This window comes from Aspergillus flavus, chromosome 6, assembly GCF_009017415.1.
Source record: "Aspergillus flavus chromosome 6, complete sequence".
Lineage (NCBI taxonomy): Eukaryota > Fungi > Ascomycota > Eurotiomycetes > Eurotiales > Aspergillaceae > Aspergillus > Aspergillus flavus.
Genome location: NC_092410.1, coordinates 2516027 through 2540621, shown reverse-complemented (window position 1 = coordinate 2540621; position 24595 = coordinate 2516027). Strand labels below are relative to the sequence as shown.

Here is a 24595-nt window from a genome sequence, read left to right as displayed (position 1 = left end):
AAGAAAAGAGAGAAAAAGCAAGAAAGACTTCGAATGCATAATCGTCCATTTCCAAATGACTAGCGTTCGCTGAGATGCATCCATCGCAATCACACCCGCAGCATGCATTGCGGTTGTCGCTACATCCCTCTATGAGACCCAACCACTCGAGACAAGTACCGAAACAACAGGAGAGAAAAAGCAAGTCACGACCCCATCAAGCGACATTCATTGCATGATATTGTATGGCGTGTTACATCTTTATACTGTATTAAAGGAGAGGTAAAGAGATGAGGGGTCAGAGCATCTGGGCTCCCAAAACAACATCAAAATCGTAGCATCGAGCCAAGGATGGAAAAATGCAGCCAGAGAATAAGGAACAAGAGAATTGAAAGATATTGTCATCATAGGGAATAGATTCCCCAGCAACCCAGACGCCGTATTAGTTCTTTATATTATAGTCGGGAGAAAATTATAAGAATCGATCTACAGAATCAGACATTTGCTCTTCTTCGGCTTCGCGGCGGGTCGTGGATTGAGAACAGCACTGGATCCAGGAAAGTTAACCTCAGAACCGCGAATCTTGCGTTAGCGTGGGGGCCACCTACCGGATAGCTTCGTCGAAGACGCTCTTCAGATTACGCTGTGTCAGAGCCGAACATTCGAGATACTTGTGTGCACGGATTTCCTTAGCCACGGCAAGGGCTTGTTCGTAGGAAACAGGTTCCATCTTGCGTTGCCGAAGGGCGTCTGTCGTCGCTGGATCGTCTCTCAAATCGAGCTTCGTCCCGACCAGGATAATGGGGACATTGGGGGCGTGGTGTTCAATCTCCGGGAACCACTGTATAGGGGTTAGTTACGCTGGACGCAATCGACATCGGGGGCGAGTTTTCCATGAGGGTCGCTTGGGAGGAGTAAGCACCTTAGCTTTGACGTTATCGAACGACGGAGGGCTGACGATGGAGAAGCAGATGAGAAAGACATCGGTTTGCGGATAGGACAACGGGCGAAGTCGGTCATAATCTTCCTGTCCAGCAGTATCCCAGAGTCCTAGACTAATCGGTCGGCCATCTACCATCACACTAGCCGTGTAGTTGTCAAATCTGGGGTCCAGGTCAATCACGGGATCGTTTCAGACGGATACAGGGAATAGAGGGCCACGGACACGGTCGGTATATACTCCCCAGGGAAAGCGTTGGTTGTGTAGGAGATCAGGAGACATGTCTATTTGGGTCCATGATTAGCTGATGGAGTTGACGAATGGACCGGAAATCGCCATAGACAGAGTTTGACTTACTTTTCCAACAGCACCGTCACCTGTGACTACACACTGTAGATTGGTCGTCTATTAGCCGCGGTGTGATCGATCGACAGATAAGCCACGGGAGAGCTGGCGAGTGCTGACCTTCAAAGATTGGGTAGCGGGACCGGTCGCCATTCTTTCAGAATCTGCGATATATGGAAGCAAAAGGGGCAATTGCAGTGACAAGAGATGCGCGGCGGGCGAACAGTCGAATGGAGAACGGTTAGGGCGTTATGAGGAGGTGGGTTGTTGTTGGCGGTGGGAAAAGCAACGTAGACGGGTATCTGCAAATCCGACAAAAAGCAGAGGGAAGATAGATCGATATTCAACACGGCGAATCGCAGGACGCTATGGGATCGATAGATGGGGATAAAGATAATCAAAGAATATGAAAAATAGAAAAGCTATGAAGAAGAGAAGGTGAAGAAGGTGAAGTTGAACCAGAACGACCACCAAATGCGGTAGACAGCGAATGGGAGTGCGGAGAGAGTTTCGAGGAGAAGAAGAGGAAGAAGGGAAGAAGAGCGAGAGGGGGGCAATAGAAAGACGAGAAGAGGGGGACAACTTCGGGGGCAACGTAAAGGGAGAGCTTTGCCTGAGTCGATAGCTCACCTGAATTTTAAGGTATTCAACAGAAGAGGAAAGATAAAACAAAAAAACCAAAAAAAAAATCAAATAAAAATAAATCCCAAAATTAATTAATTAATTAATCTATCAACTCCATCAATTCAATCCCATCCAGCCAACTATATTGCTTTCTCTGGTATTATGACGCGAATATCAGATTTTCCTTCCTCGGCTGGTTTGCGTGACAGCGAGAGCCCCAAATCATCCCTAAAATCGATAGCTTCCTACTCTAGACTAAGCGCAAGAAATACCACAAGGCAGGGAAAATGAACACTGAATGGCTGGTGGTTAAGCACCAATGATAAGGGAACAATCCGACGTGACTGCACAGTTCTTGCTTAAGGTCGAGTCGGTTGGGGGTTTGGGAAGCACTAAACCAACTTTTAGTTTGTTAGCTTGGTTACAGGATGGTACTTGGACGGTGTCTTCCTGTACTCTGACTGGCAATCGTTCTCTACCTCTCCATCTGCCTTTTTCTCGAATCACACCTCATTCTGGTTGTCTGTTCTGTGGCTTTTACTATTATTATATCCAATTCCTGCACTTACTCGCCGGCATCCAAGGTACAGTCGCTGAGGAAGTTTGGTTCAGGGGCGGTACCAAAATCGTTCATGACGGACTTACATAACACTTACCAGAGTAATATTGAACTATACCTATTGCTCTTATCGCAGTAAACATTGAAAATAGATACATACTGTATGTATGTATGTATGTATGTATGTACTATGTACATTCATACATCCAGCATTGAAGCCTTACCGTACCGTACCCTAATTCCTTCAGCCTCCCTTGCTATCAGAACAGAAAACAAGACTCGCCGTTAAGGTACATACTGTACACAGAGCGGCCAGTTTACAACCCAACGGGGCGTAACGCATCCAAAGACTCAAATGAAGAGTATTCCATAAAGAAAAAAGAAGCCAAACAGATGACAGCCACAACCTTTGGCAGTGGGCTGCATTGACCGCCACCGAAAAAACGACACCTCTTTCCCAACCGGTATTTTTAGATCCCATCCATTGTTTGCGACTGGTTGGAGTCTCCGCATTTATGCCTCCATCCCGGTGTGATATCATGCAAGCCAAGTATGCATGGCCCTACAGGTGGCGCTCAATCGGATTCAGAACTGGATGATCCCTCGAGTCTATCGCATCCGTGAAAAATAGTATTACTATATCATCTTCCATTATATCACTGCCTATTCACTGGCGAACCCCCCCCCCCCCCCCTCCCTCCATCACTATGCTACTGATAACCACAGGACAAAAGAATGACAACACCGTTGAGGAAACCAAGAAAGAAACATACAATAGGGTGGCACAAAAAAAAAAAAAATAAAAATAAAAATAAAAAATAAAAAATAAAAAAAGAAGAAGAAAAAATAAAATAAAAGAAGAAGAAAAATTATGAAAGATTATGATTGAACACGAGTAACGCCAACCGAGGAAGGAAGAATCCCATGCCCAACCTTTACATCGTACGGCCGCTCCATCAGCCCAGCCGCTTTGCTACCGAACTCCTGAAAATGTGGACTGAGCAGATGCATGTGGAGCGCATCCTGATCTCTATACCTGTTGGTCCATGAGCCATCGGACCTCAGACTAGCCCACGCGGTTCACACATACCTCTCCACGACCATTATCTCATTTCCATCTTTTATCGAGAAGGCATAGTAAATTAACGTATCGGGTTCGGTGGCATGTACTTGGCGGGTGAGTTCTGAGATATGACGTGAGAGCTAGTAACATTATTCCTTGTCAGTTGTCAATTTCACAGAGCAGTAAGTCCGATGCACTATATAAAGCAATGCATACCAAAATGTAGTGGTGGAGGGGACTTAACTTACTTCGTCATGTTTGCCGGACTTAGGGTACATGATGGCCACCACATTCACCTCTTCAGAAGCCATTTCGCGATGGTCGGTTACTAGAGCTGCTAGTCTGATCGAGAATATGTAAGAGAGATGATCTATATCATGCAGGAAGCAAAGGGATGTCATGGCTGACCGACAGGATATGCCGAGGGGGGATGTTATAGTCATCCCTGCGCGATGACTAACCAGCTTGGTATGTGGTTTATGAATGCGGTTGGATGCCCAACTGCTATCGTATTGCACGTCTAGCTAAAAAAGTATATACAATAAAATCTGGTATCCACAATGAACTTTTCTTTTGAATTTCCCTCTTACGCTGAAACGTTATCGGGATCGAAGGAACCCCCGCCCAGATGGTGGTACACGAGTACGTCTACATAACGGGAGGAGCAACAAACGAGTCCGGAATTCCGTCAAACACCCAGTTGAGCGAATCGAATACTTCGGAAAATCCAACCTCGCTGATAAATGCTCCTCCTTGATCGAAGTTGGGTGCATACATCAACCCGGGATCTTCCAGTGAGTCGTCCTGTCGAGAAACAGGTCCAGCCGTCGCCGACAGGTTCGGATTGGCTAAAGAAGCTGCGCCAATAAGCTACGATGAATAAGGAAAGCCGAGAGAACGAGGAGACATACCTTGAGCATCTTCAACGCTCTTGATCGGCCGGAATCGTTGCCGCCAACGCCATACGGTATCATAGACGTGGCTCATACTCATCCGGCAGCGCACCTTTAACAGTAGAGCCTCCTCTCCGCTGGGATCGGAGCCCCCCGCATTCCACATCTGAGCCAAAATATCGGCCAGGCGCACCGGACGGTCATGATCCATGACGCTAATTCGCCGAATGGCTGAAATGGCCCCGTTGAACAGAAGCTTCCCGTGATCGAAGTCGATGTGGCGGCTAAAGTCACTTTTCAACAGCTTCATCAGGGCAAACGCAGCAGACACGATCATTTGAAGAATATAATTAGTCGCATGGCCAATTAGCTCCCCCGGAGATGTTTCGAGATCTAATACTCGCCCGAGGAATGACGTGGTGGCAATGAAGAGTTTCGTTAAGTCATCGCTTCGTGGGTTAGAACCTAAAAATACAAAGTACCGCAAATGCAGCTCAGCTGCTCGTAGATGGATCATGTTGATGTCTAACGGAGACCATATTAGACCTGATTCGAAAACCAAGGGGTACAAACGTGACATACTAGAGATATCTCGGCCAAGATCGACCTCCATGTCTCTCAGCTCATTTTCCAACAGCTGCACAATCAACAATTTCTCAGAGCTAATGAACTCCGCGGGTTCAGGTTTACTACTGTACAATGACTTCGTCACACGATCACAGAACTTCTCGATACGCAATCGAGTTTGGAGGTCATGGGAAGGGTGATAATCCGCGTCTTGGAGAGACGCTGGCTCAAGCGCCCAGTCGTAGATAGTGCCAGGCGGCTGCCCGTAGCCAGTAGCAACACTAGGAACGGTGAGCAATAGCGCTACACACGATCAACGTAGGACAGGATTACTTACTTCTGAGCTACAATATTACATATAGCCCATGTTTGTATTCGGTCTTTTACAGCCTCCCCTTGGACTTCCATCCGGAAGGTTGTGAATTCCTCCGGTTGCACCGGCCGATGCAATCCCAGTTGCATAGAAATCTGCATCATTAGTCCGCTAAGCATAAAGGTCGCATCGGTTCTTTGACTTGTCGTGGGGAGCGGCCATGTGCAGAGAAGACAAAGAGCTTTCACCACACGATAATCCTGCGGAACTCCGGTAATGGTCGACCACAGGAACCGACTAAAGGGGCCAGAGAGTGCAGTGAGAAGACCAGGCTCTGATGGAGCCCGTCGACTTGCGACGCAGATAATCGTCCATGCCTGTAGGGGGCAACGACGAAGATACTCTTCAGGGGGCTTTTGGGGGTTCAAAAGCGGCAGGAAGGGATGATAATATTTGAAGTACCTGGCCTATTGTTAGGACTGCCAGGGGCCTTAATCCAAAAAGGGTACTGATTACTGTTCAAATAACCGTGCGACTCTTGGTCGGGACAGCGAGACATCTTCTAATCTCCACATATTGTCCTCCTGGGACATAATGGAGGCATCCCTCTGGATGGTTAAGGGGGTCGCCAGAGGCTGTGGTTCCAGCGGAGCAGATAGGGTTCGTGTTCTGTTCGAAACGGCCGAATCAGGGCCACAGAACACCTCTTCTGAGCATGGGGATAGCTCATCGCTAACTGTTGCTTCCACGCCATGAGGATGATCAGCAGAAGTAGCCAGTCGTCGACGGAGCTCTGCGATCTCCTTTTCCATCTCTGCATTGCGCCTGTTCGAAGCACAGTCAGCCATGGCAGGATTCGCTTGGCTTTGGATTGTATGGTCAAGTTTTACCTTCTTTTCGAAATGCGCTTGAAGCTAGGTTCGACCTTGCATTCTATTTGAAGGCGCCGACAGCGTGAGCATGCTGCGGCGGGCGTCTGTACGATATCACACCGCAACTACGGTGTTCGAACTCCCATGTTTAGCCAGTGGTTCGTGATAGAGAAATAGTAAGAAACGACAGTGGAGGCCAAGACGTCAGATTTAGGAGGTGTGATACGCTTAAATAATCTGTAGGGAGATAGGCTAGAGGAGCGAAGTGGCGGATGCAGGCTTACCTTTTGCTGCTTACACTCGTTACAAGCCTTTCTACTGCCACCCCGGCGCTTCCCCGTGATTGGGGGAATCTTCTCCATTTCGCGAGGTTCGGAATTCCTGGCTGATAGATCGAAACCTGTGACGGGCCGGGGCATTCTGGGGTTGTTCCGAAGGTCGCTGGGGGTGCCCGAGGGCGTTAAGAGACTCGCATGTGTACCCAGCCCATGCGGTGCCATGACACCCCGGAACTCCAGGTCCATCAGTATAAATCAGACGTCGCCCGCCGGTATGGAACCGCGGGGCCCATTAACACATGCAAAACGAAGAGGGAAACGGTCAAGGAACCAAAGGTTATGTGCCGGAAATCGGAAGAAAAGTTTAGGTGTTGAAGTCTCGCGAAACTCGGCGGTTGCTGGCCGGCTGACTCATCAAAGGCCTGAGGCTTTGATACGGAGTACCTAAGTATATACCCACTGGTAAGTACGGAGCAATACTCCGTACCTATTTTTGCCAGTAGGCCTAGTCTGCGTGCACTCTGATTGAGCGGAATTGCACCTCTCCAGTTCCTCTACTCCGTACTCGTACCATCATACTGGTCAAGTCTTGATATACACTGTTTATAAAACGGTGCCCCTTGCTCATTACCATTGTCTATCCATGTTATAGTACAATGACCTCAGTTTATGAGGTAAAGCGAATGATTAGAGGCATTGGGGTTGAAACAACCTTAACCTATTCTCAAACTGATCATATACGATAATGCCGAAACGGGCATCAAATCTATACGCCACGTTAGCAAACAGCTCTCAAGAGAACCAACTTTCGTCTACATGTATGAATATGGATCTATACAGGGGATTGGATTTACTCTCAGCCACTACGAGTACTACATACATACGTAGTATCTAAAAGTCACGGGGAAGACAAGACGATGACGTCGGTGACACTGCCACACTTGCGAAAACACTAATCCGAGAAGCGTAAGGTGTCTGGGATTTGGTACCTGAACCGCCCTATAGCTAAATTAGGTACAGTCTGCCTCCACCCCCACCGCCCGACCATTATGCTTCCAAACTGCTTTAACCAACACTAACTTACGTTATCCGTTGATACTCATTAGGCTTCCGCGATCTACAAAACCAATTTGGTTTCTTTCTTTCTGCATCCAGTGCACTGTTCGCTGTCTCTATCACTCGTTACTCGTATTATTATTCTCTATGGCAGACGTCAGTCTCCACGATGGCCCTGCGCCATCTGCGCCATCCCCGCGAGATGCCGATGCGCCACCAGCAAGTGCTGATTCCGCCGGCCACTCTGCGACGCCGGCGATTTCGGACGAGCTCAAGGCTCGTATGGACAAAGTCGTTTATTCAGATGTAAATGATCATCTATCAGGTTCAACTGTTGAAATGCTAAATTACTGATTCGGAATTGTATCATATAGATCGGTATTACCACCCTCCTGACCCGGTTGAAACAAAGCGTCGCCTCGGCTAGGGTTCGTCCATGGATCAGCCACCCCTTAATGTGGCCATCGTGCTGACCACAGATAATCCAGGATTTCTCAACATTCCTTAAGAAGCGATCTTCTCTAGAAGAGGAGCATGCTCAAGGCTTGCGAAAATTGTCCCGCTCTCTCCTCGATGCCTCCGTCCGCACCGATAACCGTCAAGGCACCTATGGCCAGAGCCATAATGACTTGAGTCGATTCCATGACCGCATGGCGGATCATGGACTACAGTTCGCGGTGTCCCTGCAACAGATGGCTGATAGTCTTCACGAATTGGCGGCTAACATCGAGCGAGGTCGCAAACAGTGGAAACAAACCGGCCTGAGTGCGGAAAAGAGAGTGATGGAGGCGGAGGCAGCAGCGGAGAAAGCGAAAGCTAAGTACGAATCGCTTGCGGAGCAATACGATCGGGTGAAGACAGGGGATAAGCAAAGTGGAAAGTTTGGCCTGAAGGGTCCAAAGTCGGCCGCTCAGCATGAGGAAGAGCTGTTGCGCAAAGTTCAAAATGCAGACTCGGATTATGCGTCCAAGGTACAAGCTGCCCAAGCGGCGCGTCAGGAGTTGGTCTCCACCCACCGACCTCAAGCTGTGCATAACATCCAGCAATTAATTTCAGAATGCGACTCTGGCCTCACATTGCAGATGCAGAAGTTTGGTACGCTTATAACTCCTCGGTATCCATGACGCCACGGTTACTTTACTGACTGTGCTTAGCAACATTTAATGAGAAGCTCTTGCTGGGCCAGGGATTGTCTATCAGCCCTCTGAAAGATAGTGCGGGGAATGCTGCTATCGCACCAAAGAGTCTCTATGAAGTTATCCAACAGATTGATAATGAGAAAGACTACCGCGATTACGTGCTGAGCCATCAGAATAATCCTGGTGCGGTAACTTCGGAACAGATCAAGTATGAACGCCATCCGGTAAGTTCCATCAGCCCCTACTTTTGTCTGTATCTATTGACCCTTATTGTTAGACGCTTGGAGGTACTACTGGGCCTGTTGTCCCAGCCTCTCAAACAAGTACACAAAACAAACGCAATTCGTCAATGTTGCTTCAGTCATTTTCCCAGCAACATCTTCCGGCTCAGTCTTCTCAACAATCCCCCGCACCTGCACCTGCACCAACTGCAGCTCCCGCTCCAAGCACCCAGCAGTCATCTTACCCGCACAATCCAGACTCATACTCATCCTCAACATTCCAGCCGCCTTATCCAGTGAGCGACAGCCCAGCTGTCCCGGAAAAGCAACCCTTGAATCCGCCATCCATGGCAGCGGCACCGAGCCCGTTACCACCAGCTGGAGGAACTACAGGAAACTTCCAGCAGCACCTTCCCCCATTGAAACCTGTCTTCGGAGTTTCCTTGGAGGATTTGTATTTGAGAGATGGAACTGCTGTTCCTATGATTGTCTACCAATGCTTCCAAGCCATTGAACTTTTTGGCTTGGATATGGAGGGCATTTACCGACTTTCTGGAAGTGCGAATCATATCAACCAGATGAAACAAATTTTCGACAATGGTGGGTTAGCCCTTGTCACGCAGCTGCAGAGATGTCACTCTAACATTCCGTTATCAGATTCGTCGCAGGTGGACTTCACAAATCCGGAAAACTTCTATCATGACGTGAACAGTGTTGCTGGATTACTCAAGCAGTTCTTTAGAGATTTGCCTGACCCTCTGTTCACGTCGCAGTCTTATACCGACTTCATCAATGCAGCCCGTAAGGCTATAAATCCACAAATTGAGGACGTTTTTCATGGTACTGATGTGTGCTTCAGGCATTGACGATGATGTTCAGCGTCGAGACTCGCTTCATGCGCTTGTAAATAATCTCCCAGATGCGCACTACGCCACGTTGAGAGCCTTGGTTCTGGTATGTTGTTCCTAGCCCTACACTCTTTAGGGTCCAAAATCTGATATACTTGATTTTAGCATCTCAATAAGGTGCAAGAACATTACACCCAAAACCGTATGAACGCAGGAAACATTGCCATCTGTTTCGGGTACGTCGACGTATTCACACTGTCGGATACCATATGAAAGCTAACCATATATTTTGCTATTAGGCCTACTCTTATGGGCGCCAGTTCCGGCGGCAACGTCGCCGACGCTGGTTGGCAAGTCCGTGTTATAGAGACGGTTATTTTGAACACTTTCCAGATCTTCGACGATGATTAATTACGCCTCGAGAACAAGAGGCCATGATCACATTTTGCCTTGCATTGCAAAGCATTTTCTTTTTTTCTAACATATGTATATAGTGATATTTGGACCTGTGAAACATCCTGACGAGATATCATTACTTGCCTATAATGTAATCTTAGTGGGTTTAGCGCAATCAATTCCTCTTCAGTTCAGTTTGATCATGACACGTTCTTTCTATGATTGAATTGACGAAACCTGTTGGATAATTACAAGCTGGAAATCACAGTAATAATCGGATATAGTACAAATGATGAAGTGTGGCAATGTGAAGTCCCTCGAGAGCCCGCTGAATACATGGTGAGAATACAAAAACCCGGAACATGGGTAGTTTTAAGACACGGGTAGAATCGAAGGTGGCTGTCCGAGGCACAGCATGATCCTGTAAGGGGGAAGATGAAGTGAGATGAGATTCTCAACGAAAAGCCAAGGCAATTTTTGTACGTCGCGATGAGGCAATGATATGCCTCCCGCTTAGTTCTGGAGATGAGCGCCAGGGGTCTGGGCCCTACCACTCCGCAACTGGGGGGTAATTATAGGGCTAGTGGCGTATTTTCTGCGTATGACGGAATTTATTTCTTTCCTTCAAACTGTTCCTTCATGGCCGCCATACGCTCCGCAAACGTCAGTCCGGAGACGAACATGGGGTTAGCGAGATCTTCCACGGTGGTAGGCGTAGCGTGGCCCCAAATGCGCCAGTCCTCATCCTCACCATACCACCGAAGCTTCTGGAGAACGATGTATTCAGTGCAGTCTTGCTGCTTAGGCGGAGCGGTAGACTCAACGGAAACCTCGGACTTGCCCGTCTTGACCACTTTGGACTTCCCAGTAGACTGTCTGCTTGTGATACGCACCACGACCTGTCGCACTCCAGAGTCGGGGATCTCGGGGATTTGGGTAGCACGGTCCGACAAGACACGGATTCCAGTGAGAAGAGTTGCTGGAGTGCGGTTGTATTTGTCAAGAGACCAGCTGACCTTCTCATCTCTGGGGCGGTTGGCGATACGGGAGGAAAGGTTGTTGGCGAGGCCGGTGCAGCAAACCTTGCGCAGTGTGCTGATGTCTCCCCTGTGTGACGGACGGTATAATCAGCATCTCACCAGTCCACGTCATGTGGATTGGGTAGAACTTACTTGGCGAACGCAGAGTACATGCGCTGATGGAGCTCACGAGCAGCCTGCCGACGCTCCTTCAGGCGGAGTGGTAAACCTGAATTGAACCATTTGCAGTAGGCAACAAGACTGTTCGCTAGTTAGTTTCTTGTACCATCCCAGCAAATCACTTCAGCGCATCGCGGTCCCCGCGCGTTTGATCGTCATAAAAGACGAGAATACAATGAACAGTGAAAGGAAACAGCATACCCCAAGAAATTCTGGAATCCCGACTTCAACCAAAGCCACTCTAATTGCAGACGCTCCTGCGGTTGTTGAAAGATCGAAGGCATATCCCTCCAGAGCGGGCGAACGTATGTGCCTGGCAGTAACCCAATATCCTGAGGCAATTCAGACCTTGATAGACCCATCCCCCTCGTCGCCATACTTGGTTGAGCTGGTTGTTTGATGGCAATGTTTTCGGGTATTCCCCGCATGGCACTGCGTTGGGACGACTGCGAAAAGAACCGGCATTGGCATGAGTAGAGTTGGAAAAGGGCGTTATTGGAGCGGACAGCCGTAAAGACGGGCCCCTTTGACAGCGAGGTGGCCATTGTGAAGTAAGCCTGCGAGAACCTCGAGCAGAATGAATTGAGCGTCGAGTTGGAGAGAACCAATGATCAAGACCGCAAAAGAAATCCCGACAGATCACTCACGTGATATCAACTCCGCCCACCGTTTCTCAGTCCGTTCGGCCAGCTGTGCTTCCCCGATTCGCACGCTAGGTCATGGCGTCGACTCTATCGGCAGCTTCCTGAAGGACGGATCTATCGCTGGCACATGAAGCCGTCTTATCTCTGACTGTGCGCTGTGCTGTACTGCTCGGAACTCGACTTGTTGTCAACAGTCCCGTCATCTTCGCGGACAGAAACCGACATTGTTTACGGAATAATCCTCGATAGGATTGACTCCTGTCGCATCCAGTCTTTGCTCTCTCACTAGTTTCTCAATCCTTTTGCGCAACGGCCGCATATGCCGTATCATAAGGCTGGCTCCTCCTCGTGATGCTCCCCCGCCCTTCTCTCCCCACGCCCGACATCCCCCTGAAGCTGCTCATTTGAGTACTCTCGATCCGGACTTGCACTCGCAATTTTTGGCCTCAATCTCCAAATTCCCGGCGGACGCCTTCAAAAAAGACGTGGCTTCCCCAGCCCCCGCTGCTGCTATCGTCCCGCCGTCCCCCGACCCCTCTACGCCCCAGACCCCCAACAGCAATGATTCCGGTCACGCAACGGTTCCCTCCGCCCTGCATCCGCGAGTGGCTGTCATCTTGGGGGTAGACCGGAAATGGTACCTTCCTCTCCTGATTTGTCGGGCACTGAGCACAGTGCCGGCAGCATGGTGGGGGCTCCGGTGTGCCTTCACCTTCCTGGCGGAATTGCTCCACATCCAGGCGGGAATGGGGCATGAGGGGTGGACGGCGGCGATTGTCGATGGTATCAATCAAGAGTGGGATGTTGAAAGAAGATTCCGGGTGACGGAGGTGGCTCTGGCGATTATGTGGGTATGTATGGGCATCTTTGGCGAGAGGTTCATGGGGATAGAGATCCCATGCAACCAACGTCCACGCACAAGACCGTCTTCACGAAACAGTGAGCTAACGAATACCTACTCCAGTGCTGTGCATCTGCTTACCTTTCGTATTTCTTTGCTGATTGTATGATGTCTCGATGGTGAGTTTGTGTCTCAGCCCCTGTATATCCAAATCCCAGTCTGAGACTTATATCCATTCTACAGGCTTTTGAATTATACCCCGCCGGCTGTTGTTATTCGTCTCCTTACCACCAACGGATTGATTGCTTATATCTCTTCATGGGTACTCTATCTTTCGGGTGCATCTTCAGATCCACGCCTCCTCCTTCCGGCCTGGATATCCATCACAACTGTAAGTCTACCACCCCACAACCACGCCTGGAATAAGAGGAATGACTGACATCTTGCTTCTCCCATGGAGACACTCACGTTCCTTTACCATGCCACTCAAAACCACGCCATGATCAAGCGCGAAACGGCGGCTGCTCTGCTAGTTGTTTCCATTGCGAGTTTCGTGAGCATGTCCTCACTTCTGCTTCAGTTACATCTGACTCGAGAAAACGAACCGGAGGTACCCGTCTTTGTTATTACGCGGAAATTATGGGACTGGGCTGTTGCGATATTTCTTCGCATGCGGGTGGCGGATCGAGCTGGGGCGCGTGAATTGTGATTGATTTCCTGGGAAATGGGTCACTATGTGAATACTACGCAAGTAATGAAAAGCTCTTGGCCTAGTTTTCTGATCTGTTACTGGCGAAAAACATTACATGTATTCCTATTGGTACTCTGAAGATCCACAGCAAATTGCATATCGCATTGCATACATCCTATTCTGAGAACGACTGTTGTGAGGACAAGTTCAGAAACAACATGTGGAAGACGTAGAACGCAAGTGCAACGAGAGATTGACCTTCGCACACCAGGCAACCCTCCATAACATCCGTCTGACGACAGACCTCCCGACATGCATTTCCTCCAAGCCGAGTAACGACAGGGATGAGGCAAGAAACAGAAGAACATCTATGCATATATTTGGGTATCTACCAACGCCTCGTTCCGTCATAATCCCATTCCGAGTATAGCAGTCGAGCCAACAAAGGACCCACTCCCATCAATCGCGTGCCGCAATTGTTTGGGATCAAATTAGACAGTGCATAATAACGACAGAGGTCCCACGTCCAGTGCGCCGGCCACAGAGGGTTGGATGTAAAAGACAAGAAGCTTAACCGAACCACCTAGATGTTGCAATCGCGTAGAGAGCAATGCAGAGTTAAGACGAAGGATAGGCGATACATGCCTCCATCCAACCACTCCGAGGGCAAAGTAGACTGGGATCGGAACGGGGCGCGGCGTCTCCTTTAGAAACCGTGGACCTTGATGGTCTTGGCATCCAGCTCGAGACCCTCCTTCTTGTCGGTCAAGAACTCCTGAACATCTTTACGCTGATCACCTTGCAGCTGAATCACCTCGCCCATCTCACTATCGGCGACGATGGTGCCATTGCAGGCTGTACAGCCGTTAGGGGGCATTCATTGTGGTTATATGGAAGCGATGAAGTAGCAACTTACCGAACTTCTTCTTGATCACCTTTAAGATCTTCTTCTGATCAAACTTCTTAGGAAGACCCTGAACGGTAGTCAAGGTTTTTCGACCATTGCGCTCTGTAAAGCAGTGATATCAGTAACAAATTCCGAGGACAAGTACGGCGATTCAAACACATAAAAGAAAATAGAAAATCCAGTGAATAGAGACGATGGCAAGGAGGACATACGCTGAATCCGTATATGGATATAATTTTGAGACTGCTTGGTCTCGCCGGTGTCTTCGTCAGCTTCGGCGAAGGGGTCTGTGTAAAACACGTGTCAGCCTCAGGCTCCTAAACAGGATTACCCCGCCAAAAATGTCATGCGGCACCAAACTGTAGACAAAGACGATCTGTAAACAATCAAGGCCAGATCCGTGACACGAATCATCGGATAGACTTGCTGTAGCGACGCCTTTGCCCGCTCACGGCGACCACCATCTTTAGGGGGGAGTCATAGCTGGCATAAGGGAGGTGGCAAAATGGCCTTACCGAAGGTCTTGAGGTTTTCGATGGACATAAACTCGGCCTTTTCTCGAAACGGGCCCTTAAAAGCGGTTGTAGTATGAAAGCGAGGGGTAAGAGTTAAAAACTCTGTAACTTGTAGCGATCGCGAGCGTTCGTAGAAGAGCTGAGGGGTGAGTGTGAAGGTGTTGTTGGGGAGAAGACAAGTGAGGAAGAAGAAAGAGCCTTTTGAGGGGCGCGACCCGATTTAGCGCCTCTGTGGGGGAAGGCGGTGAAACTGTGACTAAGCCCCTTTTCGCTCATCTGCGCGTCTTCATCCAGCTGATCGGCCAGATGATCTACTAATACCTGTATCTCTAGTGTGATTCCTATATATGAAAACATAACCTCATTCACATTGAATCCCACAGTGTGTGAAGAAAACGGCATGACTCAGACACAGAAGAAAAAGATCAAGACTTGTATTAGACTAACTATTGATACAATCCCACGTGATCACCATGCACTTCAGTGGCAAATCGATGACCGCATGGACGTGGACGTTTGGGTATCATCCTAACTTCAGAAGCCTCCTACCCCCTTTTTAGGTAATAGATATACAAGGTGGTATAGGATCACAATTCAATTTCCTCAAACAGGCCACACAGTTGGCATTGTTTATGGAGAAGGGGTAGCAGTGGCAGCACCTGCTGGAACCGCCGGCGGAGGCATGAATATAGGGAAATACGTCTGTAGCATGTGAATAAGTACCAGACCCGATTACTAGGCAGGGCGGATAAGGAGGGAACTTGAGACGTACAACAACCAATGCCATCACTATATGCACATCAAAAGTTAGTATCTATCTTGACCTTTATTAGGGAAAAAGGAAGACGAACAGGACATGAAGACAGACATATACGCAGGAGTAGATGCCGTCCTTTTCTGCTCAGGTGTTTCACCGAGCCAATTTTGAAGTGAAAAGACGAATGAGACCCTGGATACTAGTTAGACACCTCCAAGGCTGATCGTAAGAGAGCAATTCACCATCCGATCATCCTGGATATCAAAGGTTTGTCAGACATATGACCCCTGGCAGTGTGAACAGTATAGTCTATCTCACCTGTTACGGGTGAACATCTATGAAAACTGTCAGCATCCTCGGACCGCGCAACCATGAGAAATCCGGATGTCAACCTACCGCGGCCATGGGCATGGTGCTGGTCATTGCGCCTGGACCAGACCGTTAATAAAGCATTCCTCCCCAATTGATCCATGTAGCAGATTGAAGTATACCAGACATATCGGCATCATCCTTGTTGGCAGGCGGGTCGACATAGGGGATGGCTGGAGTTGGAGAACAGCAATTAGTAACTGTGTTTTCGCCATCACAAATGACACAGGTTGGGAGGGGATTATGAAATTAACGTACCGAGGTCCAACCTCCGCATGTCTTTTTTCGAAGCCATCTTCACACAGGAAATAACTAGTGCTAATGTACAGCTTGTTGTTACGATGCTGGGGAGAAAGACGAACTCGCCAGCCAAGTGGTAGTTGCCAAGACTAAAGCGGCAGTCCATCTATTGGCCATTCGGCTTTATCTTTTTCTTTATCTCCCGTCAAAATGAACCATCACAAAACTAGATGTAGTATGTATGTACCTAGATAATGTAACTCCGTACACCGATAGGTAGAAAGAAGAAAATAGAAAGAAAGAAAAATAAGGAAGAAGAAAAAGGAATTGGTAGGGGCTTGATCTCCATGTTCCTGGGCTCGTAAAGCTGCCTTAACTCTCCAGACTATTAAGGCATAATTAAAAAAATATAGCAAATCAAAAGACCCAAAAAAAAAGAAAAGAAAAGAAAAGAAAAGAAAAGAAAAGAAAAGAAAAGAAAAGAAAGAAGAAAAAAAGATGGAAAAAGAAAGAAAATCAGGAAAATCATGATCTTCAAAGCCCAAAAGGTAGTCCTCCTTGCTCAATGAATAAACCCGGAAAGACCAACCATGGGCTGTATCAAGTGTAGGGAACAGCTGAAACAGAGACTGGCCCGAACAACTTATCCGGAAAAGCAAACATATTTCGACAGGGTTGGTAGTCCATACATAGAAAGCACTCCTTGGTCTCAGCTAGCCATGTTCCATGCCAATTGGATTCATTACCGGTGTGCTTGCGTATACATCCAATCGCACATCAGTGAGGCACGGATCCATGGTAGCCCGGCGTGGTTGCAGAAATACTTGCTTTTCGTGCTAAAATTCTAGGTCTATGCAGCTACAGCGTGTAAGTTCTTTGTCGACTAGGAGTACCTAGTATGTATTCGTGTGATGATCCAAATTGCACTGCAGTCAGGGATGTTGTGTAATATTGGCATGGGCAGTGACTGAGAGTGGGTGTCCTATGGCATTCAGGCATCAGCAACGGAGAGAGAGCATTGATCAAGTACGTCCTTTAAGCTTTACCGGGCAGGACTCTGATATTAGTGTAACCCAAGGGAGAGAAAAAAACGTGACCATTACAAAGATATAAAGAGAAAGAACAGGATAAATACAATACGCACAATAAGCCAACTCTGAGATATCATAGTGGAAATGCGGGGAACAGGAGGGTGAATCAGACAACCATATCATGCCACATTGGGGGATTGTCATGCGGAGGAGGAAATAGTATCTGATGGCTCATCCACAGTGAGTGGCGGGATCTGGCTAGTAGGAATGGATCGGCGGCTATTTCTCACCACCAGAAAGTGAACCTGAGAGAGGGGAATTGGGTTTCTAGTAGGAGTAGTATTGGGAGACGGAATCCATGGGATGTCATTCGTTTGATGCGCAGGCTGTCTGACCGACTGTCCATAGGCCAGTCGATATTCCGAACGGGGATGCAAATCATTTGGTATTACTGCAGGCTATACGGGCGTACCGTACAGGCTACTACTGATAGTACGGAGTATGGAAGTATGTACAGTATGTACGACAGCAGATGACGAACTGGGATAATATTATGTACGAATCTCCAGATGCCACCCAATGTCGGCATGTCCCAGACTTCAATAAATTCCCAAGAGGCAAAGAAGGTTTTGTCAATGCCATCATTCTCGGAATTAGTTACTCAACATTGTTCCATAAGATATCTCCGATTTTCGAGAATGGGGCAATATGGGGCCCATCATCTGATTGCCAAGAGACCCATCGATTTGCCGGAGAATCCGAGGATGACCCTTTTAGTTGGGTAATAATATCGTCCCCAGTTATTCATTAGTGCCGTTGTTCGTGTATACCCTTCTGATACCCTATTACCAGTGTTTGTGTGTATTTTTCTTCTCCCCTTAAAGAAATAGTAGGTATGGACCCCGGGTGGATAATGGATATATAATATTAACAATAATGCGGGTAAAATCTGATGCAGGTCCATGGGGATGTCACCGGTATGGAAAGGAACACATACAGTATCGAGGAGATAATTTAGGAGTACACCTGACCTCTTCATTATTCCTTAAGAAACAGACTCCAGACTAGTCAATTCCATATCTCCCGTCGGAGAATGGAATTAGAAACAAACAAAGAACAGGGAATATCAGGAGAGAACCCTTGAGCGATCACAATTCGATTTGCATGAATCTCCTTTTAGACTCCTAATAAGGTTAAAGAGTACGGACAATCAGCTTTCAAGCTTAAGACGCATTCGGCATCCGGTATTACGCCAGTAATGGATCCATGTTTATCTCGCCCACACTGTGTCAATCCCGCGTTAATTACCCGTCATCCGGTACACTTCAGTCCGCCCCTCCCTACCGCAGTAGTAAGTACCAGACGGTCCCATAATTCCGGACTGTCCCATTGTATGTATGTACTATGTACGTACGGATGATACCCAAAAAAGACGGACTGCCAGTTGGTCCTTCCTTACGTTATCTGGAGATCTTCCCTATCGTTCGCCGTACTCGGCTTTTTCCCCAATTCCCTCGCCCTTCTCCTTCTTTGTGTTCTTCTGTTCTTTTCTACTTCGTCCTTCTTCAATCCTTTTTTCCGTCTCGACCCTTCGTTCGCGTGCCTTGCGACCTTCACTGCAGACTTTCCCGCCCCTACTTGATTCGCACCGATTATTTCCCGACCTTTAACCACTCTATCCACTCACCTTGCATTTCCCGACGTCCGTCCGGTGACAGATTGGTAGGAGGCATATAAACAGAGCCGGGACATCTCGGTTCTTTTAGAGAGTCGCCAACGATCATTTGCGCGTGTTTAGTCCGGTTGATCGGCCTCATTCTGCTGTTCCAATGAGCAACCTCCGGCGCGGTGATACACCATGAAGCTGAGATGATACCTCATTCTTCTGCCGGCGTCCAATCGTGGGGTCATCCCCTGCGCGCCGTCAACAACGGCTCTGGGCATGTTGATGCTTCTCAAGCCGTGGGACCGCCCGACCCTCAGTTCGAGAAGCTACCTACACCTGTACCGCAGCCGCAACCCAGACAGCCGGCAGTCATCGACCTTACTACGAGTGGTGGTGATGCGCAAGAGCTAGAACCTCCGCCAAAAAGACTTCGGCTGGACTTACCTGCAGCACCCTCCGCTCGAGATGCGAGTCCTGCGCCGGGGAGCGGTGGAGAGCTGAGAAGCACACCAGGAACGGGTGGCTCAAAGCCTCCCTCACTTTCTTGGCGCAATCGGCCGGTATGGTCCTTCCAGGCTATGCTATCCGAGGTGCCGGGGAGCAATGTGATGAATGAGGAAGATGCGACAGCTGTCGCGCAGGGTGGGAAACCCGCATCGCCACCTTCTTTGCCGGTTTTGCCTTGGAAGTATATTCCGGAGTCGCTGGGAAGTAATCCGACAACGTCACGAGCTAGTTCACCCGTGAAGGAGGTACAGACGATCCCCTATCGCATTGAGACTCCTTCTGTTGCGCCAGTGCTTAAAGGAGAAAGTAAGTTATCCTCACCAGACGGCTATGAAAGCCCAAGGGACACGTTTGACCGGTAACCGAAACGTTAGAAGTTGCGGATTTCTCCCCATGGATTGGGAACCACCCGGAAGATGTTTTAAACGAACAGACGGCAAAGCAGGGACACTACGACCGTACTCAGGTATCTCAAAATGAATCGAACACCGCACGACCCTCGTTATATGCACAATTGAAGCACCGCTCCGGTCTGCAGATGCTCTCTTCCGTTTTTGCAGCAGCTCTTGAAAAGAGACAAAACCATAGCCTGGTGACTGCACCGTCGACCTTTAAGCCACCTCCGCGAGTAACTCTAACGGATAATAAACGCGAGGCCTGGCTTCGTGACCTCGCTAACCCGTCTGTTCCTCTGCGCAAGTTGAGCCGAACGATTCCTCATGGTATCCGGGGCAAGGCACTTCTGGATCAATGCTTAAACAAAGGTATCCCAGTTAACCGAGCCGTGTGGCTTGCAAAGTGTGTCGGTGCCAATGAGATCCGTGCGTTCAAGAGGAAAGGAACGAGTGGCACATTAGCGCTGGGCTTAGAAGCAAAATGGGTCCGTGACTGGACAGCAAGTGTTCAGCAGTTCTTAGAAGGAGTACTAGGAGCCTGCGGCTCTGCGCAATGGAAAATGAAGATGACATATGCGTATGTAACTAACATGGTGTTCGTATAATTCGAGTGCTAACATCTCCTAGGGTAAGCTTAACAGCTCGCTTGTTCTTTGAACGTCTGCTCGACCACGACCAGTATCTTGGATGGTTCTTGTCCTCGTTAGAAGCCGCGCCGGTCAATATAGTTCCCGTTTGGCTGCTGATGCTTGGTATCTATTGGGACAATATTATGCGATATCGGAAGCGTGGGCGGCGGTTAGCCGAATTGCTACTTGTGAAGTTGCGTCAGGTACGTGCGCTGATATTGACGGTCAATACCCTATTAATCAGACAACAGGTCACCCAGCCGGATAAAGGAGGCCCACTACAGCCCCTCGTAGATAGATTATCTCTTTATGTCAGGAGACTTGTTCTCGAGCATACCTCATCTGTGGTTCTGCCAGGTTCATGGGAAAACCACAAGGAGCTTATATCTTCATGCTTGAACTTAAAGGACAATGTCCATAAAACGATTTACCAGAATCTCTCTGAACGCAATTCGCGATTGCAGCTACCCAAGAACCACCAAGACACAGCTGAACGGTCACCGCAACAGCGTGTCATACAGCTGTTTGACTCCATCCGCTCCGCGCATGACATCTCTTCCGCCTCCACTGCATGCCTGAAAACGATAGAGGATAAAGCTATTCTCATTTCCAAACTCCTCGAGTGGACGGCTACACCGTTCCGTTATGGTCTTTGCCGTGTATATACTGGCGTGCGTCTTTTGCGCAAGTGGAAGATGTCTGGGATCGATGTTGACTCATATATTCTTTCTTTCCTCTCTGATGTTCGAGTGACTAGCGCACTAAACATGGAAAATATCTACCATATTATTTCAGAGCTAGTCAGATCTCAGACATTCTCTGTAGGTAGGTACCTTCAATGGCTGATGGCGAAAGGTGTCACAAACACCCCTCAGCCCGTACCGAGTGACCTCTGTCTCCTAAAGCAACTGCCGGCCAATCGCCTCCCAGAGCATGTGCGAAACCTCCGCAATACGCTCCTTTACAGGGCTGGAATCCCGGTGATGGAGGAGGACTCTGCCATTGCAGAGCTGAAAATATCAATTGCTCAGCGACTGCCTAATATCTTCGGCGCTGAGATGGACAGTGCTATGCCCACTGAATCATCACAGCCCAATCCCACTTGGGCTGTGAAATCCGAAATCGGACAGTGGATTCGCCACGGAATTGCTGGGCATTGCCGCGATTCACCTAGGTATGTTTATCTGCTCTCTAGGAGTACTGCTCCGGCTAACAACTACAGAAAACTCTCTGGGGTCTCCGTGGCGGTGGACCCAGGTGCATCCGCTCTTACTCCCGACGAGTTCTACAGTGTCAGGGAGATATTAGAGACTTTCGGTGACCTCTCGATGCTGGCAGACATACTGAAACAAGCTACTCGTTGTGATGACGACGTGGTCCTGGCTTCCGTTGCCGATACGGTCAATTGCCATTTTGACTGTTTCTGTGTAATTGGCGCTACGGCTGACCTCTTCAGGGGCCTCGTTGAGTCGTATGCTCGTCTTAAGAGACTGGGCAATGCAAGTTTGGACTTGTTGTTTTCGCTCATCGAGTTAGGACTCCGAATACCCAGTGAATTCAACACCGTTGCTCTTTTACGTCAGGACCTCACTCGCTTAGAGAACAAGTCAGCTTTGGCAGCGCCTTCCCCGCTTTCGGATAGTATTCCCTTAGCACTCAGTGATGTCGACCCTTCATTTCAAGAAAAGTTAAACCAACTTCTCTCGTCTGGGGGTGGCATGGACGAGTCCACGATGGATACGGTCTTCTATTCGCTTATGCATATACTAGAAAATAGTGGCAGTCCCGCAAAACTGTCAGCAAATGAAACTGCCAGGTATCTGGCTTATTTGCGGCCGTTCCAACCGAAGCATTTCGATACAATGCTGATTCGTTGGATATGTGGACTTCTGAAGTCCTCTACCCCGTCGATGTCCCGAATTCTCCCTCCTCTCATCGGAGTTGGCTGCGTCACCATACATGCTTTTGTGTTTTTAGTGAAAAAGCTTTTGCAGTCGGAAAAGGTGGCTGCTGTAATTCCCAACTTGGCCGGATTGCGGGTGGACCTGCTTCAGCTTCTTGTTCCTCTAGTTTCAGGAAAAAGTAAATACGCTGACTTGGTACGTCAACTATCATATCTATCTAGAACGCAACGCTAAACTTGTTTTCCCAGGTCACATACCGTTTCCATGTCGCACAACAAGAGTTTTTCATGAAGCACCCTCAGGAGACCCTCGATATAATATGCGATGCAGTTGCGTTGGTTAATTCAGAGACTGGATCCAATCCAGGACAGCCCGACATCGCAGGTTGTGCAACAGAGTTGCTCGATATCCTTCTTACACAGAATCCTGAAGTTACGGTCCAATACTGTCTGCAAGGCTTTATTGGAAAACATTCAACGTCAACAACCGTCCTGGAAAGGGCTCTAGATAACCTCTTGGGCTTTGACTCACTCGCTGGTAAGTAAAGCGAATCCCGATAGTTGCTTATATTGCTAACATACCGCAAGGTCCACCTACAATGTCCGAGGCAGAAAAGGTCGTCCGCATGACTGATGACTTCTCCCTTCCATTTTGCCAGTTGAAGCTCCAAATGCTTTTCAATGCAGAATCTGGCCGTAATGTGGGCAACGGTATCGTTGACGTGATGTTTAAGGCCGCTGTGGAAGATACACGATCAAAAGGATCAAATTGGGTTGGTTTCGTAGGCCTCATGAGTCAAGACATAATAAGACAAGTATGGAAACACCACTATCACTACAAGAATGTCCTCCTAAGCTGACTATTTTCTCCCTTCTTTTAGATTCGGGAGCGAGCTGAAAGAGCTCTCTTTTCTATCCCATTATTCGAAGAACAGCTTGAAGCTCATGGACACCCGGGCACAGCCAAGTCCCTGGAGACAGCAAAGCTGTACCTGACGATAATTGAGAAACTTGCTTACAGTGTGCCAGAGGCTGGTGTACAGTCTGTGGCTCCCATTCTCGTTGAGAAAATGGATCTACTTCTCCACAGGCTTGTTATCATGCAAACCAATTTCAACAACGTCACCATGAATAGACACGGCGCCGCTACGACTCAAATTCTTCAGTCTCGCTCAAACTTCGAGAGGTCTCTCGCTTTCTGGTTCTCTGCTTTTCTAAGGATGATTGTGATTCACCGTTCTGCGTTCACTATGCCATCCCCAGCGCCTAGAGCCAACGGCCTGCAGGAACAGTCTCGTTTGCTGATCTCAATTCTATGCATATCCCTTGCACGCCTTCCAGACAGCGTTATACGCCTTTTCCCGGCGGCTGACTATTTCCCTCACCCAATACCGTCTCAGGGCTACCGTCCTTGTCCCGGAATTCTGCTTCAGACTCATGCATTAGACGTCGCAGCCTCCCTGATCGACACGTTCCCAGATGAGGCGCGGCAGCAATGTGCCCGTTTCCTCAAGGAAAAATGTCCACCCTTTCTTCAGTATCAAAATGACTCTAGATTTATTTACCTTCTCGGTCCCATGAGCGATGCAGCAGCATTGAATAGCTTGCAGGCTGCTTCTCTTCCATCACCTGCCGCAGGTGGTTCTACTCCAACTCCAACACCGTCCAGCGCCCTGCCGGGTGCTCCATCTAACCCACAACCAACTGCTATGACCCCTGCAGTTACCTCAGCTAGTCTTTCAGAAGGCATTAATTGCGTTGCCAGCCATCTTCGCCTCCAATACCGGGGACGTGCTATGGGACCCTACCCAGTACGCCCTTGGGAGCTCCTCGAAGATGCCGCACCAATCGTAGGGGTGAACGATACCGCTGTGAACCTCAAATACTTCGATGCCAGACGAGTTCGGGCTTAGATTTTCTCTGCGGCTTACGTCTCTGGCCTACGACCATCCTCTAACATCTACGTACATAATTTCCTTTCTTATGGTTCCTGGGTTGTTGTTCTGTTCACCGCTTGATACCATCTCCATCTGCATATAGCTTTACCTCTGACCTTACAACACGATCGTACCTTTGACTCACGAAGGCATCCAGTTCTATTATGTTTCGCGACCATGGTCCATTTGCATGTGTGGTATTTCTTTTCTTCTTCTTTTTATCTATTCCATGCATTGCGATCACTGCGTAGTGGCTATGCTTTATAGCGGT

General features: G+C 48.6%; 10 protein-coding genes across 10 annotated transcripts; 4 read left to right on the top strand and 6 right to left on the bottom strand.

Annotated features, from left to right (window-relative positions):
• Window positions 1–174: 174 nt before the first annotated feature.
• On the bottom strand, window positions 175–2042 carry F9C07_1795798 (cell division control protein 42). Its single transcript, XM_041293785.2, has 6 exons — window positions 1385–2042; window positions 1277–1309; window positions 1145–1203; window positions 902–1082; window positions 588–820; window positions 175–526 (listed from the first exon to the last, which is right to left on the bottom strand). The coding sequence occupies exons 1-6, from the start codon at window positions 1415–1417 to the stop codon at window positions 466–468; spliced, it is 600 nt and encodes a 199-aa protein (XP_041148999.1). The 5' UTR covers window positions 1418–2042; the 3' UTR covers window positions 175–465.
• A 1284-nt stretch (window positions 2043–3326) lies between these two features.
• On the bottom strand, window positions 3327–3821 carry F9C07_12018 (antibiotic biosynthesis monooxygenase; the record flags this gene model as incomplete). Its single annotated transcript, XM_041293786.1, has 3 exons — window positions 3327–3483; window positions 3538–3650; window positions 3759–3821. The coding sequence occupies 3 exons, from the start codon at window positions 3819–3821 to the stop codon at window positions 3327–3329; spliced, it is 333 nt and encodes a 110-aa protein (XP_041149000.1).
• Window positions 3822–4281: 460 nt separating this feature from the next.
• On the bottom strand, window positions 4282–6782 carry F9C07_2170119 (uncharacterized protein). The gene is made up of 7 exons (XM_071509351.1): window positions 6440–6782; window positions 6174–6280; window positions 5800–6108; window positions 5308–5745; window positions 4986–5251; window positions 4381–4928; window positions 4282–4304 (listed from the first exon to the last, which is right to left on the bottom strand). Exons 1-6 carry the CDS (start codon window positions 6677–6679, stop codon window positions 4381–4383), a joined length of 1908 nt encoding a protein of 635 aa, XP_071367879.1. The 5' UTR covers window positions 6680–6782; the 3' UTR covers window positions 4282–4304.
• A 696-nt stretch (window positions 6783–7478) lies between these two features.
• Window positions 7479–10108, top strand: F9C07_2286387 (putative Rho GTPase activator; the record flags this gene model as incomplete). The annotated part of the gene is made up of 9 exons (XM_041293768.2): window positions 7479–7795; window positions 7864–7917; window positions 7978–8584; window positions 8644–8852; window positions 8906–9449; window positions 9507–9650; window positions 9709–9803; window positions 9863–9933; window positions 9997–10108. Exons 1-9 carry the CDS (start codon window positions 7637–7639, stop codon window positions 10106–10108), a joined length of 1995 nt encoding a protein of 664 aa, XP_041149002.1. The 5' UTR covers window positions 7479–7636.
• A 596-nt stretch (window positions 10109–10704) lies between these two features.
• F9C07_12022 (uncharacterized protein) lies at window positions 10705–11837 on the bottom strand (the record flags this gene model as incomplete). The annotated part of the gene is made up of 3 exons (XM_041293758.1): window positions 10705–11200; window positions 11266–11373; window positions 11494–11837. The coding sequence occupies 3 exons, from the start codon at window positions 11835–11837 to the stop codon at window positions 10705–10707; spliced, it is 948 nt and encodes a 315-aa protein (XP_041149003.1).
• A 62-nt stretch (window positions 11838–11899) lies between these two features.
• F9C07_2261222 (N-glycosylation protein-domain-containing protein) lies at window positions 11900–13565 on the top strand (the record flags this gene model as incomplete). Its single annotated transcript, XM_041293787.2, has 5 exons — window positions 11900–11972; window positions 12186–12787; window positions 12901–12956; window positions 13021–13168; window positions 13238–13565. The coding sequence occupies 5 exons, from the start codon at window positions 11900–11902 to the stop codon at window positions 13484–13486; spliced, it is 1128 nt and encodes a 375-aa protein (XP_041149004.2). The 3' UTR covers window positions 13487–13565.
• Window positions 13566–14174: 609 nt separating this feature from the next.
• On the bottom strand, window positions 14175–14918 carry F9C07_12024 (eukaryotic translation initiation factor eIF-1; the record flags this gene model as incomplete). The annotated part of the gene is made up of 4 exons (XM_041293797.1): window positions 14175–14323; window positions 14385–14477; window positions 14588–14662; window positions 14891–14918. The coding sequence occupies 4 exons, from the start codon at window positions 14916–14918 to the stop codon at window positions 14175–14177; spliced, it is 345 nt and encodes a 114-aa protein (XP_041149005.1).
• Window positions 14919–15121: 203 nt separating this feature from the next.
• Window positions 15122–16741, bottom strand: F9C07_2286384 (uncharacterized protein). Its single transcript, XM_041293798.2, has 8 exons — window positions 16275–16741; window positions 16139–16189; window positions 16044–16075; window positions 15966–15982; window positions 15890–15901; window positions 15742–15839; window positions 15663–15679; window positions 15122–15592 (listed from the first exon to the last, which is right to left on the bottom strand). The coding sequence occupies exons 1-8, from the start codon at window positions 16420–16422 to the stop codon at window positions 15521–15523; spliced, it is 447 nt and encodes a 148-aa protein (XP_041149006.2). The 5' UTR covers window positions 16423–16741; the 3' UTR covers window positions 15122–15520.
• Window positions 16742–17840: 1099 nt separating this feature from the next.
• Window positions 17841–18305, top strand: F9C07_12026 (uncharacterized protein; the record flags this gene model as incomplete). The annotated part of the gene is made up of 2 exons (XM_071507747.1): window positions 17841–18068; window positions 18246–18305. 2 exons carry the CDS (start codon window positions 17841–17843, stop codon window positions 18303–18305), a joined length of 288 nt encoding a protein of 95 aa, XP_071367878.1.
• An 851-nt stretch (window positions 18306–19156) lies between these two features.
• F9C07_2109688 (RNA polymerase II transcription mediator) lies at window positions 19157–24300 on the top strand (the record flags this gene model as incomplete). The annotated part of the gene is made up of 7 exons (XM_071509053.1): window positions 19157–19766; window positions 19835–20432; window positions 20483–20687; window positions 20736–22583; window positions 22637–22925; window positions 22976–23202; window positions 23269–24300. 7 exons carry the CDS (start codon window positions 19157–19159, stop codon window positions 24298–24300), a joined length of 4809 nt encoding a protein of 1602 aa, XP_071367877.1.
• Between the last annotated feature and the right edge of the window lie 295 nt (window positions 24301–24595).